The following is a 16,294-nucleotide window of genomic DNA, read 5'->3' as shown; positions in this document are numbered from 1 at the left end:
TTAACTTATCTGTATGTTTTTGGGATGCAGGAGGAATCCAGAGTGCCTAGAGGAAACCCACACAGACAGCCGGGGGGCATACAAACTCCATGCAGATGTTGGCCTGGCTGGGATTTGAATCAGGGACCCAGCGCTGCAAGGCGAGAGTGCTAACCACTACGCGGCCGTGCTGTTCTAACATAGTCATAGCCCAATGTGCTACCATTTATTTACACAGCACTGGCATCTTCAGCAGCACTTTACGGAGTACAAAGTCATGTCACTGTCCTCAGAGGAGCTCACAATCTAATCCTACCATAGTCATAGTCTAATGTCCTACCATATTGTTATTATGTATTTGTATAGCACTGACCTCTCCTGCAGCACTTTACAGAGTACATAGTCATGTCACTGACTGTCCTCAGAGGAGCTCTCAAGCTAATCCTACCATAGTCCTAGTCTTGGATCTGCCTATATACACTAAAAGAGGATCTGCAAGCCTAGCCTATACATACACTAAAGGGGGGAATATGCCTTTATATAATAAAGGGGAGATCGTAGGTGTGTGTGTGCGCGCGTGAAGAGGATGGGGGGGGGGGGGCACCAAAATCAGGTTTCGCTCAGGGCGCTGTGAAACCTAAGGCCGGCCCTGATCATCACTTTCAAAGGAAAATCCAGCACCATGAAAATTAATGTATTCCTATAGAAGATCTCGGTCCAAAATTATCTGTAAAGAATATATCAGGCAACAAAATGTTGTGTGGATGGGTGTTTGGGTTCTCCATACCAATTATGTTGGGGCCCAACAACATTACTGCTGCCAGTACTACACCTAGATGCCTACACTGTGCTAGAAGAAAGGTATTTTATGGCTTTACGTAAAGTGCAGCATTTGACAGCAAATTACAAAGCAAGCTGTTAATGTCTGCTTTATTAACAAAGGCCCATAACGTGCTGGGAAAAGCTTCAGGACTGTCTATTAACACTTTTCTCTAACCCTCCTTAGGACTGTAATTCTGCAGTCGGCATCTCAGACATTCACTGGGAACTGTCATTACACCGGATCCAGGGAACAAGAGAAGTGACCTTACTAGGAACTAGTGCTGTATGTGATGGGTTCGGCCAGAGTACAAGTTTACAGACTGTGAAATCACTGCTGGAAGAAAGGCTCCAAAAAGTGAAAGACACACAAAGAGCTGTCATCCATCTACAGAACAGCTTCTGGCAGACTGTGGGCAGAGACAGCACTGCATAATGGACATGTGGACATGTCCACTCACCTTTCAAGCACACCTGAGCTTCCACTATGTGCACTGGATAGACTGACTGGGTACTTGGAACAGATGCCATAAGATGCACTCAGGGGACAGAAGTGAGGGCTGGTCCCTGCTACACCTCTGGCTTTTAGGAAAGAGGTCTTTACTACTGATTATATAACTTATTTTATATGAGAAACAAACAAAAAAAATTGTACAAGGTGTAATAAAATATTCCTTAGGCATTTCCATATTTAATGTTACAAATATAAAATGAATTCTAACATTGGTCATGTGGCAAATTTTTGTCAAAGCTGGTCTTGCTTTTTCATTAGCCCAGCACACATTCATATTCTGTCCTTTGTGGACTCGGCTGAGCTCAACCTCTGTTAGGTGACAAGATGGAAGAATGTCCGTTCCAATCACAGGCTGTTTAAAAGTCTATAAAACAGATCCAGTCGTTGGCTGAAGGTCACGGCTTTGTTCTAGAAGCCAGCAGAGCCTGGTACTCCTGAGGATGGTGCCTTATGTACAAGTTAATTTTCCGCTGTATCTGTTTAGGTGTGTCCTGGTAATAATTCTGATCATCTCGTGCCATTGCCTAGAGGACAGGAAGACATTAGCATATTGGAACAGCAGTAGTCTGATAGAAATAGCTATCTAGGAAATCCATTGTGTATTGCTCAATCAAAATGTTGTATCCAGATTTAAATGGCTTACAGTGCAGTTCAACATCTAGTAAGTAATTCTAATTTTAAAATGTAGCATCCCATCGGCTTGGGAGTTATGCTGGCAGAAGGGAAAAATTATTGGTGGTGGAGTTAAGTTATCTGGGAGGCACAGCAGATGAAATGCTGGTAAGGTAGTTAAAGCAACCATTCTCAGGCATAGGGGGAGCGGAGCAGTGCTTTTCAGCGCTGCTAGATTTGGGCACTACCATAGACTATAATCACTTCTACAGCGGTGCTCAGTGAGAAACGTCAGCTTTGTCAGAAGACTGAGCCGAAGTTAAACACAATAATTCAGCCTCCAGCAATAGCTGGAAGATGAATTATAGCATTCCCCCAATATCCATGGCGGCCTGGAGGGGGAATAGTAATTAACACGGGCCAGACTTGTGCAGAAGCAGGATCAGCCATATACTGGCTTTATCCTACACCCAAGTCTACTGGCGCCAATTTCATATGTATGCAGGGGGAAGGGGCAGTGGTACTCTGGCAGGATCAATTAGGATACGCTTTACTTCACAACCTGCAGCACATGATCTAACACACAAATCTTACCATGTCATTACAGAGAGACATGTGTAGCTGCATGACAGAGCTGGGAATCTTGCCATATTTTATGAATTCTGGAGACGAGTCTGTCAAGCACAAGGGTCATTTTAACAACTGTCATGTGCAATCGATCTTGGCACTAGAAATAAGTATGCCTCCAGTACTTCCCAGGCTTTAATTCTCTCACTACACTGTTTTTAACACCTTAAGAACCAGCCCAGATATCTGATTTGTCATGATGTAGGTTAGTTTTTTTTTTAATCATGCAGCTGTGTGGAAATTATCTGCACTGCACTGACTTTCCTAATTGCATCAGATAAGAATAACTGTTGTATTATCCGCTTCTGAAGCTCCTGCTAAGAAAGAGGGCAATCACACAGCAGGGGATTATGGTTCAACTACTGCCAGAGTAGGTTTGATATACATAAAATCCCCTTCGAACAAGTGAGTAATATTTCTTTTAAACATTCCTACAAAAGGAACATTTGTTTTTAAGCTGTATGGCTGCAAAACCTGGGTTAATTTACAAAATCCATTAGGTTTTCTCTGATGGTGCCTGAAACAAACAGAAAAAAAACCTCAAAATCATTGCAACAAACTTTTTACGACCATCAGGTACCTTGTAGTCTTCACCATAGTTTTCCACCATGTGGCGAACGTACATGACCATGTCAGAAGAGATGCCCATAGTCTGTTTGGAAGGGACACTAGCCGCAGCCTTCAGTGCTAAAAAAGTATTGGTGAGTTTAGACTAAACACTGATCTTACTGGTACAAGTCTATACAGTCAGTTCATGGCATGCACTTCATCAGATGAACATTAAAAAAGTCTTGTCTGTTATGAAACATGCAATCAAATCAAGTGTCTCCAGTAACTGCAGCATGTGAGTGTCATTATCATAGTGGGAGCTGCAGTAATACCAGCAATCAGTGTGGAGAAACCCTACAGAGCAGCCGACAGCATCCTTCTCTAAATGAAGAAGTATTTAACCTGAATGTACAGATTCCCATACGCATCTCCTTCCCTTCCTCACTAAAGGTGCATACACACAGACCAGTCTTTGGAAAATGAAAAATAACAGACCAATTTTACCCCCTTCCATGTAGTATGAGAGCCATACCTACTGTCTATTCTATTGAGCTGAATCCCCATCAGATAAAAATCTTTGCAAGATGCTGCACACAAAATGCATTCATAGTCTGATATCTGCAGATCCTCATACACACCTTGGTTAACAGACTTCATCTGCATATCTGACAATCATCTGCAGATCTGAAAATCCATCCTGGTGGATCTGATCTGCAGATGAATGTCTGTTAAACAAGGTGTGTGAGGATATGCAGATATCATAGACTATGAATGCATTTTACATGAACTGATCTTTTGAATGTGTGCAGCATCTTGCAAATATTTCTGTCTGATGGGGAGTTCAGCTGAATAGAATAGACTGTGTAGGTATGGCTCTCATACTACATGGAAGGGGGTAAAATTGGTCTGTGATCTTTCATTTTCCAAAGACTATGGTCTGATGTGTGTATGCACCTTAAGGAAAAGGAGACATACCCAACATAAAAAAAAAAAAAGATCAGAATTCCATTTGGGGCCCCAAAATGCATCCCAAACAACAACTGTATCATGTCAGCAGCGTTCATAAAATGCCTGTTTGATGTAAAATGACTTATCACAGGAAAGAGTCAGAGAATGGTGTTTAGATGAGAGAGACAAGAAGTTGGCAGTACAATACTCTGACCTGATCTACTCTAAAGATGCATAGGTAGAAACTGGCATTAGGTAGGAGGGAAAGGGGAGGGCACAGTAAGGTATACTACAGTGCAATTATGTCCGATACATGTGGCCTGTAACAGGCCATACATCAGTGTATCTGACAGCTTAGCCAGACACACTGGCTAAGCTGTAACAAATTAGCACACAAGTGCTTTTACATAGAAGTCTCAGAACCATCCAGGGGTGGGCAACTAATAACCTCCACCCCGTGTGCAAGTAACCTTAACCCCTCTGCGCACAGCACTCCTTTGTATGCTAAGCCGACGAGCATAAAGACGGTGCTAAAATGTATGCTGGCTTGACAGTTATGCTGGTAAGGGCTCGTTTCCACTATAGCGAATCCGCATGCGAGCACTGCATGCGGATTCGCATAGTCAATGTAAGTGGATGTGGCTGTTTCCACTTGTACGATGGCGGGAGCGTTTTTCGGTGCGGCAGAAATCTGCACGGCAGAGCCGTCAAATTTCGCGTGCGGGAGGAATGCGGGCGAATCGCCGCTAATGCATTTAATAGGGAAATCGCATGCGGCTTTGTCATGCGGATTTCCCCGCGATTTCGCATGGTTTGCTATGGAGCTTTACTCAGGCAGTGACATGGTTAAATTCGCCTGGCTCCTTGCCATGCGAAATCGCGGCTAAATCCGCATGCGGAAACACAGCCGCATGCGATTTCTTCTGCGGTGGAATCCAGGCGATTCCGCACCGCAACAGTGGAAACGAGCCCTAAGTCAGAACAGCTAGCAAGCACCCAGCCAGTGCACAAGAGCGACTGACACATGGTGAATTAACTGCCTTCAGCTGCCCATTTACTTTGAAAGAGGCCTTAAAGAGACTCTGTAACAACAAAAACCTCCCCTGGGGGGGTACTTGCCTCGGGTGGAGGAAGCCTCCGGATCCTAATGAGGCTTCCCACGCCGTCCTCTGTCCCACGGGGGTCTCGCCGCAGCCCTCCGAACAGCCGGCGACTGTGCCGACTGTCAGTTCAATATTTACCTTTGCTGGCTCCAGCGGGGGCGCTGTGGCAACTTTCGGCACGGAAATAGACGGAAATACCCGATCTCCGTCGGGTCCGCTCTACTGCGCAGGCGCCGGAAACTTGCGCCTGCGCAGTAGAGCAGACCCGACGGCGATCGGGTATTTCCGCCTACTTCGGCGCCGAGAGGCATCAGAGCGCCTGCGCAGGAGCCAGGAAGGTAAATATTGCGTCACGGCTGTACGGAGGGCTACAGCGAGACCCCCGAGGGACGCAGGACGGCGTGGGAAGCCTCATTAGGATCCTGAGGCTTCCCCCACCCGAGGTGAGTACCCCCCAGGGGCCGTTTTGTCGTTACAGTTCCTCTTTAATGCCATTTTCAGAAATTGTACATACCAAAACAGCAGCCCCATAAGTAAAACTCTGCTCTGGGCATCAAACAGGGTGGTTATTTGCAGCAGAACAGTAAAACAATCAGTATCTAATGGCTATCAACTATTTACCACTTTGCACCAATAGGTAACCAGCAGAAAGCTTGTATAATGTCAATCACACCATGCCACGGCTAGCTGCCTACTGCATGATGCAATACAGGGTTGTGGAGTTGGAGTCAAAGCAATTTTTGGGTAACTAGAGACAGAGTTGTACAAATATGCACCGACTCCAACTATTTAAATTTTAATTAAAGATATACTGTATATCTAACGCTCCTCCAAACATTAGAACCCCGTATCAGTTGGGTTCAGGTTAGGGTTGCAACTGTATAAAATTCCACGTTATGATAAACTGTCAAAAAAAAAAATACCACGGTATTAAACAAATATTTGGACCCGCCGCTACGTCGCTCTGCGCCCCGCCCCCCCCGAAAACTGGTAAACAGATTGTGCATGGTATGATTACCATGTGCAATCAAACCGCAGTATATCGTCATACCGGTATACCGTGGCAACCCTTGCTTAGGTGCACAGATCTGCTCCCTTGCAGAAAATGGCCCTGGAATTTTTATATCAAATATAGAAAAGGAAGAGACTTTTTTTCAGCAAGGTGGCAGCACTACATCCCGGGAAACCCAGGTGGTATGGGGCTCTGGTGGATCTAATACAGACAGCATGCTGGGGCATTCACATTGGCAATGACAGGCTGGGATGGCCAGCATAGCTGTATAAATCAGGGCTGTGGAGTCGGAGTCGAGGCAATTTTGGGCACTCTGAGTTGGAGTCAGAGTTGTTTATTTCATAAACTGAGGAGTCGGATAATTTTTGTACAAAATCCACAGCCCTGTTAAGTATTAGACTAAGGAGTCGGAGCCATTTTTGATACCCGGAGTCGTGTTTTCATAAACTGAGGAGTTGGAGTCGGAAGATTTTTGTACCGACTCCACAGCCCTGGTATAAATTCACATCAAAGTCATGAAATTTGCATCAAGTTAAAATTACTACCATCTTATTGAACAGTGACCAGAACAAGTATACAGATCAGCTGCTGTGAGTCACAAGTAGGCCACACCTCCTCCCATATTCTGATTGGGGAAGCTTGATGAGTAGTATCTTGTCTAGGACAAATGTACAATGACATTGTACTGTACAACATATCTAGGCGTACGTTAAAAAAGGGCGCACGGTTTTAAACGATAAGCATGAATAACGTTTAAAAAAAATTGTGCTATATTTCGTTTAAAAATAATGTTTTATAAAGTTATAAATCATTAAATAATGTGTATGAAATCGGCAATTGTAAAAACGTTAATCTTCCCTGTTTAAAAAGTGAAATTTATAATGTTTTATAAAACATTAATAAGAATTTTACTAAAGCTATACCTAACCCTACTCTCACACAGAACCCTGCCTATACCTATCCCTAACCCCTAGACCCCCCCTGGTGGTGCCTAAACCTAAGACCCCTCTGGTGGTGCCTAAACCTAAGACCCCCCTGGTGGTGCCTAAACCTAAGACCCCCCTGGTGGTGCCTAAACCTAAGACCCTCCTGGTGGTGCCTAAACCTAAGACCCTCCTGGTGGTGCCTAAACCTAAGACCCTCCTGGTGGTGCCTAAACCTAAGACCCTCCTGGTGGTGCCTAAACCTAAGACCCTCCTGGTGGTGCCTAAACCTAAGACCCTCCTGGTGGTGCCTAAACCTAAGACCCCCCTGGTGGTGCCTAAACCTAAGACCCCCCTGGTGGTGCCTAAACCTAAGACCCCCTGGTGGTGCCTAAACCTAAGACCCTCCTGGTGGTGCCTAAACCTAAGACCCCCCTGGTGGTGCCTAAACCTAAGACTCCCCTGTTGGTGCCTAAACCTAAGACCCCCTGTGATAAGCATTAATAACGTTTTAAAAAATATTGTGCGGTTTTTCGTTTAAAAATAATGTTTTAAAAATATTGTACTGTTTTTCGTTTAAAAATAATGTGTAAAAAATTATAAATCATTAAATAATGTGTAATCATGAGAAGCAGTTATAAAACATTAAAAGTCTCCGGGCGCCGCTTTTAAAACGTTATTTTTCTCCGGCGCCCTTTTTTCCTGTTGGGCGCCAATTAAACGATATTTATTATGGGAGTGAATGGCAGCGCCCTTTTTGTCCACTTGTCTCATGCGCCCAAATTTCCTGCTTCCCAGATCTAGTGCCAAGAGGAACATTTCTATTTCTGACCACCAGAGGGAGGAACACTGCAAACCACAATAACCTAATTTCTGTTTTCTATTAGTGTAGTGCTGCCTCATGATCTAAACTTTATCACTCCCCTGCCTCTCCAATGCCAGAAGTAAAGCAGATATAGACAGTTAACCCTTTGCACACTCGCATGCAAATGTTAACACAAATGCATTTACAGGAATCATTCATCCAAGCACCACTGCTATCCCTACAGCTAAGTTAAAAGGAAGGAACCTCCAGGTATCTATACTTTTTCTCTTTTAGTTATGCTACATACACACTTGAAAGATTAATAAAAAGATCTCAGACCAATTTTACCACCTTCCATGTAGTATTAGAGCCATACTCTACACTCCCCATCAGATAAAAATCTTTGCAAGATGCAGTACACAAAAATGCTGTACACATTCAAAAGATCAGTATCTGTAAAAGGTCTGTTCCTGCAAAAGATCCGTTCCTGCAAAATGCATTTATAGTCTATGATATCTGCAGATCATCATACACACCTTGTTTAACAGACATTCATCTGCAGATCTGAAGATCCATCCTGGTGGATCCGATCTGCAGATGAATGTCTGTTAAACAAGGTGTGTATGAGGATCTGCAGATCTCATAGACTATGAATGCAATTTGCAGGAATGGATCTTTTGCAGATACGGATCTTTTATGTCTGTACAGCATCTGTGTGTGCAGCATCTTGCAAAGGTTTCTATCTGATGGGAAGTTCAGCTCAATAGAATAGACTGTGTAGGTATGGCTCTCAAACTACATGGAAGGGGGTAAATTTGGTCTAAGATCTTTCATTAATCTTTTAAGTGTGTACACACCATTAGTCTCAGGTTTGCATTAAAGTACAACTGAAGTGAGAGGGATATGTAGGCTGCCATATTTATTTCCTTTTAAGCAATACCAGTTGCCTGGCTGTCCTGCTGATGCTCTGACTAATACGTTTAGCCATAGACCCAAATCTGACAAGATTAGCTGCATGTTTCTGGGGTTATTCAGACACTTCTGCAGCCAAATACATCAGCAGGGGTGCCAGGCAACTAATATTGTTTCAAAGGAAAGAAATATGGCAGCCTATTTTTTTTATAGCAATTTCTGACCCTGTGATCACTGATTGGCTCACATTGATCACAGGGTCTGGAGCCAATAAAACTGCCTCCTGATCCTTACATACAATTCAGCTGTCTAATGACCGCTCAACTGAGTTAGTGGCAGTGCATGTGTGTGATCTTTATGGGAGTGCAAAAAGCCTGTGTAGTTAAATCTACCCATGTCAGGTTTAAGAATCCATAAACAAGGACGGTAGATTTCACTACACACGGTCCAGAGGCGGTTAATAAAAGAAAACACAAAAATGATTTGACAAAACAAAGGGAAACACAAACACTAAGGCTCAAAACAAGTTATTTCACAGCACATGTATATCTTACCGTCTACTACATATGGCTTTCGAACTGTTCTCTGTTTAACATTTGTGTTGCCCGTCTGTAAAGAATTCATAGGAAAAACAAGTCAGCATAAAACTACAGCTAATCAAAGTGTGTTCAGATATAGTATGGAAATTTTACCTCATGAAACTGAACCCTTTGTAGCAATCCAGATACATAAATAGGATTTTTCACTCATTTCATAGTTTTTAAATTAACAATAAAGGACCATAAAATCCACATAAAGGTGGGAGACATGATCCTGTGCTGCTGCTTCCTGAACAGGAATACCCATCTCTGAGCGGTAACTAAAACTACGTAGCCTTCTGTCACCCAGAAATCTTTTTGAGATTGTAGACACTAATCATAGAGGGACTGGTTGTTTTGCCACGTCATGCAGCTATTAGTATGTGGCTAGTTTTAGTAACTTTCCCCCATTACAGTCTAAATAGCATAAAGATGCTTACAGAAGCAGCAGAGAGCCTGCGCAAAGAGCTTGCTATTACCTTTCTAGATGGACTGCTACATGATACCATTACATTTGTAGAATAGAATTTTCAGCAGCAGAAGCCTTGTCTAACATAAAACTACAAAAGACACATTGCTTACTAAAGTATCATATGGTGTATTTATTTATACGCCCTATGAGTTGGGCTTTAGTGATCATGCTGGCTCTTAACGCCCGTACACACGCCTGACTAAGGAGGCGATCATTGCCGCCTCAGCTGATAGGCCTGTGTACAGCATCCCTCAACCCGCAAGTGATCTGCGATCAATTCACCCTTGCAACGCCCAATTGCATTGTTTGAGCTGCTAACCCACCAGCCACGTGATGTCACGCACGCACTGCTCTGTTGTTTCTTCGCTCATAGCAACAGAACACGTTATCAGCCTTATAGCAATTATACCACCCAAGGGAATCAGGTCCTGATCCCTGACGGGTGACTAGTCAAGAGGTGTGTATGCACCTTAAAGTGGATCCGAGATAAACCTTTACTCATTGCATAATTGTGTTCCTTTCATATAGTTTATAGGCCATTCCTCAAGCCAAATACTTTTTTTGTTTTGTTTTAATACTCTAACTCCCTATAAACTAAACAAGCCTCGACCACAGCTTCTCCAAAATGCCAAGGCACTCAGACCCATGTATCAAGGGCTTATGGGAGCTCTGTCTGGGCAGGAAGGAGGAGGTTACTAGCCAGAGATTTTAGAGGCAGAGGGGAGGAGGAGAGGGGATTGAGCTGAGGGCTGGAGATGCTATCAGCTTGCCTCAGAGTAGTGTGACAAACAGAACATGGCTGCCCTCATTATATCACAGCAATAATCAAACTTTTTAAGCTGTTTGCAGCTAGATTTTCTGTGTAAACTACCTAAACTTTAGATAAGATATATAGACAAGTTACTTGTTTATAGTTACTTTTTCATCTCGGATCTGCTTTAAGGCTTCACTGGCTCCACCTGCCCTAAGTTCTTTGTTTTCCATGTAGACATGCTATAGAGGAATAATCAGTACTTACTGTTCCTTCACATATTGGCAGAAGCTTGTTCGGATCTGCAGCAAGACCCATCTCAGCCAGGTTTGTAGCCACAGACTTTCTGTAATCCCAGGCATTTCTGATGGGTTCACTGCAAATGAAACATAGGAGAGCATGAAACCCCTTACTGGACAGGAAACCATAGCTAGCTTGTGACAGAAACATGGGTTATAAAAATGTATACAGAAAGAATTCTGACCCCTTTCACTTTTTGGTGCGTGGTTAAACTAAGCAAGACTGCAAGACTACGGCCTCTTGCACACTACATATGATTCCGATTTTTTATACGATCCAATTCTTCATGCCAATTAAAAAAGTACTGCATGCTGCTGCGTGATTTAATTGGAATCAAAAATCGGAATATATATATATATATATATATATATATATATATATATATATAAAATCGGCTGACTGCTTTTCCCACCATGCACGAGTAGCTTTATACTACTGTGCAGCTCGCCGACGCTGTATTGCACTGCCGCAGCACTCGGAGGATAGGAGCCTGGTTGCGAAGAAGAAAATCTGGGGTATGAGATGGTTGGATAGATATTTTTAATCGATTTCAGCTGGGCATCAATTGAAATTATGATTGAGCAGCCACATTACGGTATCGATCTTTGGAAGATTTGATCATAATGATCAAATGTGATAGGGACTAGTAAAAATGACTAGTGAATGGACACCTTTAAAGTGATATTGCTAAAATATCTCCTTAGGCACTGGCATCGAAAAATTGACCGAAAATTTCTTCTGAAATTTTGTATAATATAAATCACATTGCCAAAAAAAATACTACATATCAAAAAAACTAAATATCCCCCAGTAAATGCTCTGACAGGGGCATTTACAGGGGGATATTTTGCTGGTGGGGGGTGCACTTTGTAAATACTGTGTATATATCTTATTACTGTAAATATGTGTAGCATCTCTTTGAAAAAGCCGTGAGGTGAAACATGTCAGAGAACCATATTTCAGCACCTTGGTAATATAGCACCGTCCACTTTCTTTGTATTATCCTCCTAGTTTTCATACTGAATTTATGTACTGCACTGGCTGACAGTTCTGGAATTGGGCTATCTAGCCTTGTAGGATCTTTGTCCTAGTACAATCAGTTCAGTGTTAGTAGGGCTTTAGCTAGAGGCACTGTGTGGAATAGCCACACCATATTCAGACAGGATAATAGTGAGTATGGGGGATAAGCAAGGACCTCCCGTCTATTAGTGCCTACTGCCTATCCGTATTAGTGCCCTACTTAGGAGTCACATATTTGTGTGACCTCAACCCATCCATTTAGGATCTCTATACTTGAGCAAGCTATACGCCTGCATGTTCATGTACCCATAGGGTCTGTCCATACGGACTGAGTGTTTAGATAAGTGAATCAAGCAGAAAATAGAATGGTTAATAGATTGCGCGCCGAATCGAACGCAAAAAACGTATTGTGTAATCCCAGCATTAGGCCAGTTTTACACTTGATATTTGCGTTGCAGTACAATATCCCTGCCGCATCCCACTACAATGAAAAAAACAACAATCATATGACCCTATGGCAAAGTGCGCTGACAGGGTCATATACATAGCGCCAGCCCCCCTGTTCAGGTACGTACTCCCTGCCAGGCACGAAGTAAGACACTTGTACTTTTCCTTCAGTCGGCATCGCACTAGAGCAATTGCACTTTTTGCATCAACCATAGACTTCCATTACCCCAAGCACCTTGCGTTCGTTAAGCGTGGCATTTGCGACTGGAGTGGTTAGCACTCTTGCCTTCCAACGCTGTGTTCCCGGTTCGAATCCCAGCAAGGTCAACATCTGCAAGAAGTTTGTATGTTCTCCCCGTGTCTGTGTGGGTTTCCTCCGGTTTTCTCCCACATTCCAAAAACATACAGATAAGTTAATTGGCTTCCTCCTAAATTGGCCCTAGACTATGATACATGCACTACATGATACATGCACTACATGATACATGCATAGCAGTGGCGGACATACGGCCGTGCAGGCCGTGCCGCCGCACGAGGGCCCCTGAAGTTCCGCTGCTTCAGGGGCCCATTAAGTATTGCAGTTTTTTTTTTTTTTAATCTTTTATTTTTTTAACCTGGGGGGCCCCGACTTCTGTCCTCCCCCCTCACCTCGCCCCCCCCCCCCCATGCGGCGGGAGAGCGGAAAATACAGGAAGTCTCCGGCCGGGGCTGCAGCAGACGCTAGAGGCAGCTGCCGCTTGGTCTCCGATATGTCTCCAACTTGGAGACATATCGGAAACTAAGCAGCAGCTGCCTCTAGCGTCTGCTGCAGTCCCGGCCGGAGACTTCCTGTATTTTCTGCTCTCCCGCCGGCCGCCGCGCATACCGGGAGGGGGGCCCCGAGGTGAGTGAGGGAGGATAGTCGGGCCCCCCACCCGGATAGCTACCCACCCGGCTACCTTACCCACCCACCCGGCTACCTAACCACCCACCCGGCTACCTACCCCGCTACCTAACCACCCGCCCGGCTACCTAACCAGCCTGCCGGCTACCTAGCTACCCACCCGGCTACCTAACCACCCTGCCGGCTACCCACCCACCCGGCTACCTAGCTACCCACCCGGCTACCTAACCACCCTTCCGGCTACCTACCCACCCGGCTACCTACACACCCACCCGGCTACCTACCCCGCTACCTAACCACGCACCCGGCTACCTAACCACCCTGCCGGCTACCTACCTACCCACCCGGCTACCTAGCTACCCACCCGGCTACCTAACCACCCTGCCGGCTACCTACCCACCCGGCTACCTAGCCACCCTGCCGGCTACCTACCCACCCACCCGGCTACCTACCCACCCACCCGGCTACCTACCCACCCACCCGGCTACCTAACCACCCTGCCGGCCACCTACCCACCCGGCTACCTACCCACCCGGCTACCTAGCTACCCACCCGGCTACCTAACCACCCTGCTGGTTACCTACCTACCCGGCTACCTACCCACCCACCCGGCTACCTACCCACCCACCCACCCGGCTACCTACCTACCTACCCGGCTACCTACCAACCCACCAGGCTACCTACCTAAAGACCCACCAGGCTACCTACCCACCCAGCTACCTAACCACCCACCTATCCAGCCACCCACCAGGCTACCCACCCGGCTACCCAGCCACCCACCAGGCTACTTACCCACCCGGCTAAGGGCTACCTACCTACCCACCCGGCTGCCTACCTACCTACCCACCAGGCTACCTATCCACCCAACCACCCATGGGAGCTGCGCGCCGGATGGAGGCTGGGACAGGAGGTCTGCTGCTGCAGGTGAGTAAATGTTTTTTTTTATTATTTATTTTAGCAGGTGTATGTTCTGGGCAGGTCTGCCACATGATTGCGTGTATGTTCTGGGCAGGTCTGCCACATGATTGCATGTATGTTCTGGGCAAATTTGCTACATGATTGCATGTGTTTTCTGGGCAAATCTGCCGACATGATTGCACGTATTTTCTGGGCAAATCTGCCGACATGATTGCAGGTATTTTCTGGGCATATCTGCCGACATGATTGCAGGTATTTTCTGGGCATATCTGCCGACATGATTGCAGGTATTTTCTGGGCATATCTGCCGACATCATTGCAGGTATTTTCTGGGCATATCTGCCGACATCATTGCACGTATTTTCTGGGCATATCTGCCGACATCATTGCACGTATTTTCTGGGCATATCTGCCGACATCAGTGCACGTATTTTCTGGGCATATCTGCCGACATCATTGCACGTATTTTCTGGGCATATCTGCCGACATCATTGCACGTATTTTCTGGGCATATCTGCCGACATCATTGCACGTATTTTCTGGGCATATCTGCCGACATCATTGCACGTATTTTCTGGGCATATCTGCCGACATGATTGAACGTATTTTCTGGGCATATCTGCCGACATGATTGCACGTATTTTCTGGGCATATCTGCCGACATGATTGCACGTATTTTCTGGGCATATCTGCCGACATCATTGCACGTATTTTCTGGGCATATCTGCCGACATGATTGAAAGCATTTTCTGGGCAAATCTGTCGACATGATTGAATGTATTTTCTGGGCAAATCTGCTCACATTATGTGTATTTTCTTGAGAAAACCTGCACAATTATGTGAATTTTCTGGGGAAAGGGTCACCAAAACTTGGGCCCACTGTCTTTGCGTTGCACTTTTCAAGGGAACCTGAGGTGAGAATAATATTGAGGCTGCCATATTTCTCTCCTTTTAAGCAATATCAGTTGCCTGGCTGCCGTTCTGGTCCTCTGCCTCTTATTCTTTCAACCATAGACCCTGAACAAGCATGAGCAGGTCAGGGGTTTCTGACAATATTGTCAGAACTGAGAAGATTAAGCTGCATGCTTGTTGCTGGTGTAATTCAGTTTATTACTGCAGCCAAATAGATCAGCAGGGCCGCCAGGCAACTAGTATTGTTTAAAAGGAAATAAATATGGCAGCCTCCATATCACTCTCACCCCGGGATCGCTTTAAATTACAGTTAGCTCCGCCCTTTTCTGGTCAATGCCACGCCCATTTTTTTGCCGCGGCGCTAGGCGCCGCAGGCTCTATCCACACCCATTTTTTGCCGCGGCGCACTTCGCGCGCAGCAGGTTATAGCCACATCCATTTTTTGCCGCGGCGCCCACAATTGATATTTTGCACAGGGGCCCACTGCTGCCTGTGTCCGTCACTGATGCATAGACATATGACTATGGTAGGGACTAGATTGTGAGTCCCTCTGAGGGACAGTTAGTGACAAGACAATATACTCTGTACAGCGCTGCGTAATATGTCGGCGCTATATAAATACTTGAATAAAAAAAAATAGTCCTGAAATTAAATGCTATTACCGCCAAGCACCCAACTGCCCCCTTTTGAGAAAAATCTATCTAACCTGCACAATCAAGTTTTGATAGATTTCGTAATATGTTGGCGCTTTATAAATACAATAAGTAAAATAAAATAACGATTGAATCTGCTTGGAGAATTGAATAATGTATGGACTCCTTAAGAGCCTACACTATAAATGTACCATCTGTTAACATGTGTAGGCAGCTAGAACAGGTCAAGTATCAATTGACCTCCTTACTCTGTACAGCACCACGTAAGATGATGGCGCTACATTATTAATACATGACAATAACGTGTCAGAACATATTCCTCTAGCCGAAATGGCCTAAGCTGCAACACACGAACTCTCTCGCACACACGCGATGCTGGCTGATGGGCCTCACCATGGAATCCTCGGAGCCGCTTTCTTCTTAGCTCGTCGTTTTAGTTTCTTTCTATCAATATTGTAGTTGTAAGTATTCTTTTTCGTCTTCCTCACTTTCCCCATCTTGGCACGCACTCACTACCAATACACATCACATGTAGAGGGAACGTCGGTCGCAGTGAA

General features: G+C 45.0%; 2 protein-coding genes across 2 annotated transcripts in view; one reads left to right on the top strand and one right to left on the bottom strand.

Annotated features, from left to right (window-relative positions):
- ARL10 (ADP ribosylation factor like GTPase 10) overlaps positions 1-1,519 on the top strand; it is a 16,951-nt gene extending 15,432 nt beyond the window's left edge. Inside the window, exon 4 of the mRNA XM_068272832.1 lies at positions 986-1,519. Within this exon, the coding sequence (XP_068128933.1) occupies positions 986-1,234 (249 nt within the window). The 3' untranslated portion in view covers positions 1,235-1,519. The remainder of the gene's footprint in view (positions 1-985) is intronic.
- Positions 1,463-16,294, bottom strand: NOP16 (NOP16 nucleolar protein). Its single transcript, XM_068272834.1, has 5 exons — positions 16,131-16,294; positions 10,872-10,980; positions 9,358-9,412; positions 3,132-3,238; positions 1,463-1,836 (listed from the first exon to the last, which is right to left on the bottom strand). Exons 1-5 carry the CDS (start codon positions 16,232-16,234, stop codon positions 1,708-1,710), a joined length of 504 nt encoding a protein of 167 aa, XP_068128935.1. The 5' UTR covers positions 16,235-16,294; the 3' UTR covers positions 1,463-1,707.

Source organism: Hyperolius riggenbachi, chromosome 3 (genome assembly GCF_040937935.1).
Source record: "Hyperolius riggenbachi isolate aHypRig1 chromosome 3, aHypRig1.pri, whole genome shotgun sequence".
Taxonomy (NCBI): Eukaryota; Metazoa; Chordata; class Amphibia; order Anura; family Hyperoliidae; genus Hyperolius; species Hyperolius riggenbachi.
This window is presented reverse-complemented; position numbering and strand designations above follow the sequence as displayed.

What these genes read in the sequence shown, in the direction of transcription:
- NOP16 (XM_068272834.1), bottom strand. Translation starts at nt 16,234, where the DNA reads ATGGGGAAAGTGAGGAAGACGAAAAAGAATACTTACAACTACAATATT. An exon ending in TGCCAATATGTGAAGGAACA is followed by an intron (nt 9,413 to 10,871) that starts GTAAGTACTGAT and finishes AATTCTTTACAG; the next exon opens with ACGGGCAACACAAATGTTAA. An exon ending in ACTATGGTGAAGACTACAAG is followed by an intron (nt 1,837 to 3,131) that starts GTACCTGATGGT and finishes CCTGTCCTCTAG; the next exon opens with GCAATGGCACGAGATGATCA.